Source organism: Mandrillus leucophaeus, unplaced genomic scaffold, assembly GCF_000951045.1.
Source record: "Mandrillus leucophaeus isolate KB7577 unplaced genomic scaffold, Mleu.le_1.0 Scaffold489, whole genome shotgun sequence".
Lineage (NCBI taxonomy): Eukaryota > Metazoa > Chordata > Mammalia > Primates > Cercopithecidae > Mandrillus > Mandrillus leucophaeus.
Genome location: NW_012105242.1, coordinates 848,918 through 854,782, shown reverse-complemented (window position 1 = coordinate 854,782; position 5,865 = coordinate 848,918). Strand labels below are relative to the sequence as shown.

Sequence of the window (5,865 nt, the reverse complement as noted above, 5' to 3'; positions counted from 1 at the left end):
GTTCTCCTCTGAGCGAGGCACTGGGAGAGTCACAGGGAACTCAACAGGGCTTTTGTAGACGGGGAAGCACCAGAGCACCTGCTAGTGAGGGTGGCCGCTGCCTGGAGGAGGAGGAGCAAGTGGGGAGGGACAGCAGGAGGAGGTGCTGCTGTGATGGTCAGGACTGGGTCTGGGAGGCCTCAGAGGGACGGGAAGTTGCCCCAGCTCTCCCCTACTGTCCTCCAGCTCTCCCCTACTGTCCTCTGACTCCCGCTGTCCTCCCCCCACCACTGTCCCCCCCTCCCCTGCTGTCCTCCTTCCCCCACTGCAGGAGCACCCTGAGCGTGTCCCTGGAGCAGGCGGCCATCTTGGCGCGGAGCCATGGGCTGCTGCCCAAGTGCATCATGCAGGCCACGGACATCATGCGGAAGCAGGTGAGACCACTTGGCCACAGGGTCCCCCAGCACCCTGGACTGAGGGCGTGGCATGCTTGCAGCCAGGGTGGGATGAGGGGCTATCCTGGGACTGTAGCCACCAGCCCCAGACCTGAGCCTTCTCTGAATCTGGAGGGGAGCAAGGATTTTAACTTCTGGGTCCGTGGGCTTCTGGGCCCCAGCCCCACCCCGCAGTGTGCTTCCTCACGTGCCCTGAACCTGCAGAGGCCCCGGCCTGATGGTTCCTTCTTCCAGGGCCCGAGGGTGGAGATCCTGGCCAAAAACCTGCGAGTCAAGGACCAGATGCCCCAGGGTGCTCCGCGGTGAGTGGCTGCCTCGTCTGTCCCTTCATGTCCCCTCCCAGCTGGCCAGGACCCGGACCTGGATTTGGCATCATGTTCCTGGCCCAACCCCTAATGCTCAGATGGGGCTTCCCCTCTCATTTATGGGGAACCTCTTTGAGGAGCCATAGACACAACTTCGTCACCTCCTGAAGGAGCTCCTGCCTCCACCGGGAAGATGAGCAAGGCCCCCAGGTGTGCCATGGGCGGTGGCTCTGTGCCATCCTCCCACCTCACTGCCACTGTGCCCTCAGACCCATGCCCCGTCAGCCCTGAGCCCCGCCCCATGCCCTCTACCCTGTGTCCTATGCCCTGTGCCCCCCACCCTGTGCCCCCTCCCCTGAGTCCCTGACCCCTGAGCAGCTTGCTTTAACCTGGGGCGGAATTAAGAATGCTGTGATTTTAGCTGATCCAACCTAAGCTAACCTTTTAGTCATTTACAGAAATGCGAACTGAACAGCAGCCTGGGCCCGGGCCTGCGGTGCCTGATTTGCAGGGATGCTCTCTGTTCCTGCCGTCTTTGGCACTGGGGGTGCTGTTTCCTCCTGTCCTCCCATCCTGCTCTCTCTTGATGTGGTTTTCAGGCTTCCTCTTGGTGCCACGTGCAGGCCCTTTAGGATCATGAAGTCGTTTCCGTCTGATCCTCTCTCTGTCTCCACAGCCCTAGTTTGCTGTCGTCATCTGCCCACAAGTTTTAAATAACTCTTGTTTTGAAATAATGTGACTCCCAAGAAGTTGTAAAAATAGTCCACAGTTCCGTGGACCCTTCAGGCAGCTTTCCCCAGCAGCAAAGTCTTACGTAACTACAGAGTGCTGGCAACACCTGCTGCCAGTGGTGACGAGTCACTGCCGTGCTGTGGCGCTGGGGGCTCCACACACACCTTGTTTATGTCTCACGAGTGGCACGTGATCCCTTTCAATACCTTCACGGCCTTTGCCCTGTGCCAGGCACTGTCCAATCGCTTCCCCTCTGTAGACTCATTAATCCAAACAGCCGCCCTGTGAGCCAAGTCTGGCTGTCATCCCCACTTGGCAAGTGGGGATGCTGAGGCACAGAGAGGTTAAGTATCTTGTGCAACGTCACACAGCTAGTAAATGGCAAAGCTGGGATTCTGAACCCAGGCAGTCCGGGCCTGGAGCCCGAACTCTGACCACATCAGACCACATGAGACCACATGTGCAGCATTGCGGTCTGCTTGCCTGGACACCATGCAGCCTCCTGTCTGGTCCCCTGGCTCCAGAAGCATCTCTGCATACAGAGGTTCCCAGGATAGATGAAGTGAAACAGCGTAAGGGGTAGAGTGCTGTGGCCAGCTGGCCCCCAGTAGTGTGGAATGTGCGCCCCACCCCCACGTAGCTGAACGCACAGGTGCACATGTAGACACGTCTTCATTTGTAAATGCCAGTCTCTGAGTGGGCAGAGACTGCCTGTGGGGAGGGACCTGGCAGCCGGCAGAAGGCGTGGGCGATATAGATATTTTCCTCTGCATCTTTCATACACCTGTGAGTTTGTGTTTCTGGGCATGAATTACACATCCAAGTAAAAATGGAAATAATACAAATAGGTCCTGGCCCGCCCCGGCCTCTCCTCATTCTCTTTGCCTCCATCCCCAGCCTCTACCGCCTCTGCCAGCCGCCGGTGGACGGGGACCTCTGAACGCCCAAATGCCCCACGCTGGGCCGCGGCCTCTGGAGCTGGGATTTGGGAGGACACAGTAGGGCAGCGCCGGCCTTCTCCAGAGATGGCCCAAGGCTTCCGTGGCTGCCCGTTCCGGGACCTGCCCAGCGTCCTCCACCGGCTCCTTCCAGGACAAGCCTGGCCACCCTCTCTGTGACGACGAGCTGGCTGATTGGCCCTGGGCCGGCCCATTCTCCACACGCCTGCCGGAAGTTGGAGGGGTGCTGGAGACCCATGGAGCTGATGGGAGCAGCTGGTGCCTGGGCTTCTGCTCCTGCGTCCCCAGAACCCAAGGGAACGTCATGGAGGCCACATGGGCCCCCCGGCTCCCTCGGGATGGTTCCGCCTGCACTTTTGCAATCCCGGTTTCCTTCACAGTCCACATTCCAGGTGACCACACGTGTCTCCTCCTCCTCATCTTAGCTTCCAGGTGCACCCTAACCCTGTACTAACCTGCTTGGTGGACTCGGAAAAGACTTGGCTCTGTCGGGAAAGGAGAGACGGGGCCTCCATCACGCCTGTTACCAGAGGATCCCCGAGAACCACACCAGCTCTGGACATCACCGCCCCTGGAACTGGGGCCACCAGCCCTGGGCACCAGATTTGCTCTGACTTTATTTATATGGCGTGAAATCTCTGGTTTATTTTGGGATTTTTTTGTTGTTGGTGTTGTCAAGATTTGTTTTTTCTAAAGCTGTGTGATTATATATTTGACATTTTAAATTTCAAAGAAAAGTATATTGTCTTAACAGGGGACCAAGAGAAGGTAGTATTGATAACTGTTCCCACCTCTACTAAAAAAGAGCAAAAAAGAAAAACTAAATTATTGAAAAATTTAAAAACGTCAGTGTTTCCTGTTTGTTAATATTAGGGTTGTAAGGTGTTGTTTTTAGGTATGGACTGTGATTCCTTCCCGTACCCTCCATTCTCCAGCGGTTTCCCGGTGTTAGAACTCGCTCTCTTTGAGTGACTGGCTACAAGGGCCTGAGAGGTGGCCAGCCAGGGTTGGAGCTGGAGGGGACTGAGCCCCACCTGAGGTGCCATGTCATACAGGTAGAGGGCCGCTGGGAAACACCGGGCAGTGGCTTCTGTGATTTATTTTCTTGATGTTAACTTCTCAGAGCAGGGCGATTGGGACATCACCAGCCAGAGCGCAAGAAGCCACCCTGCCCACCGGGGAGGAGGGACCCACATGGGGCCCCCTTGGCAGTTTGTTCCCCCAGCTTCCATATGCCTTCAGGGAAAGGTCACAGCTGGGGAGGAAGGGAGGGGACACCTGTCACCCCTGGCAGGTGGCGAGATCAGATGGGGGCTCCCTGCTGCCCCCAGGCCGGGGAGCCTGAAGCCCTCAGCATCGGCATCTGAGCCTCCTGCCCTCCAGGGCACGCGTCCCCCTCTTGCTGCAGCATACAGGATGGCAGGCAGTGACCTTGTCACTGTACTTGCATCAGAGACAAAGGAGGACCAGCTTTGGCCCCGCTGCGGGAAACGGGGGAGGGCCCAGGGCCAGCGCATTGTGCACTGGTTTACTTTAAAATGTACAGATTCTTCTTTTAAATTCATGATAGATTTTTTATTATTATTAAAAGTCAGTTTATAATACAAAGAACGAGGCTGTGATCTGCTTCATCTGCGGTGGGTGGCATGGTGCGGGTGCGTCCAGGGTCACTGGGGGATGAGCTCGTGCTTTGAAAGCCTCACGGAGCACAGTGCTGATCTCTGTCTCAGGGACCTTGAACCAGCGACCCTGAAGTCAGTGATGTTTTCACTCTGTGCCTCAGTTTCCTCCTTGGTGATGGGGCGACACAGCTTCTCTTGTGGGGTGATTGCTGAGGACTACCCGAGATTGCACAGATTGCCTGCGACCCAGGTATACAGGAAAATAACAGGCCTTATCTGATATTTCAGCTTTTTTTCTCCCCCTGGATTCTGAGCTCCCATTTGATCGTGAAGGTAGGAAAAACTATTTTCCCAGGAATTCCGCACCCCTCCTGGTTGGCTTACTTACGCTGGGGGGACAGCGTGGGTCCAAGGGGTGCCATAGAATCCTCCTCGCTCCAACCTGCAAGGCCCGTTGGATCCAAACAGGAGTGGAATTGAAAATCCCCACATCATGGTTATGCCGGGCCGCCAGTCAGCCAGAACTTAACGCTGGCCACGAACAGGCCGAGTGAACAGACGCGAAATGCACCAATGAGAACAGAGAGTCTGCGTGCACACCTGGGCCTGGTGGCTGCATCCCAGGCTGTCGGCAGGTTCTCCACCTGCCTGGGCCCAGGTGATCTTCATGAAGCTGCCTGGGTTTGTTTGCCCAGCCAGAGAAACCTCATTCCCTGGCCTGCAGACCTGTTCTGCTGTGCCTGCCCTGTGCCCCCCTCCCTTCTTCTTCCCCTCCTTATCGCCCTTTTTTTTTTTTTTTTTTTTTTTTTTGAGACAGGGTCTTGCTCTGTCACCTAGGCTAGAGTGCAGTGGCGCAATCATGACTCACTTCAGCTTCGATCTCCAGGGCTCCACTGATCTCCCACCTCAGCATCCCGGGTAGATGGGACTACAGACACATGCCACCAAGCCTGGCTAATTTTTTAAATTTTTTATAGGGACCAGGTTTCAGTATGCTGCCTACCAAGTAGCAGGGACTACAGGCACACGCCACCATGCCTGGCTAATTTTTAACATTTGTTATAGAGACCGGGTTTCAGTATGTCGCCTACGCCTCTTCTTTATTCCATCTTTCCCCGATTTCCAACACGTTGGAAAATGCTGAAATCGGCAGTTTCCTTTGGGTCATGGCCACCCTTGGGACTCCCCTGAACCATGGTGCTGCACCGAGCCCTGCCATTTCACACTCGAGCTCCTTCTCTTTCAGTCTCTTTTCCTTCCAAACTAACCTGTCCCAGATTCCATTCTCTGAAGGCCCAGATTGGATCCCTCCCAGAGAGAGATCCTCCCATCTCTGTTACAGGCTTCGAAGGACTCAATACTAACAGGCAAGAGCAAAACTCCTGGTGGGGTTTCAGGCAGTCATGGATTGATGATTTAGAATTATCTGAGGCCAGTGTTTGGATCCAGGGAAAATCACTCCGAGGGAAGACCTGTTACCTCAATCTATATTTGAGGTCAACAGGGAGGATTTGATGTCTTTCTTCAGGCTGACACGTTTCTAGGAAGCATCAATTTCAGCCTCTCCTCCACCCTGAGGGCCAGCAGAGGGAACATACATTCTCCTGGCAGCCGTAGGCAGAGGCAGCTTGGGTTTCCAGCCGGCTCTCTGTGGCCTTCAAGTCGCATACTTCACAGGCTCAGAGCTGCGCCTACAGAGTTGGGAGGGAGAGCCGGGACCAGCTCCCTCTCCGGGATGTGTTTGTCCAAGTACAAAACTTAGCATGAAGGGCCTCTCAGAGCAAGGGGACATTTCTGCAGGAGACAAGAGGTT

General features: G+C 55.5%; 1 protein-coding gene across 1 annotated transcript in view; it reads left to right on the top strand.

The window, feature by feature from the left end:
• PREX1 (phosphatidylinositol-3,4,5-trisphosphate-dependent Rac exchange factor 1) overlaps nt 1-4,041 on the top strand; it is a gene marked incomplete at its 5' end in the record, with an annotated part of 216,297 nt that extends 212,256 nt beyond the window's left edge. Inside the window, one exon of the mRNA XM_011995411.1 lies at nt 2,369-4,041. Within this exon, the coding sequence (XP_011850801.1) occupies nt 2,369-2,411 (43 nt within the window). The remainder of the gene's footprint in view (nt 1-2,368) is intronic.
• Nucleotides 4,042-5,865: the final 1,824 nt, after the last annotated feature.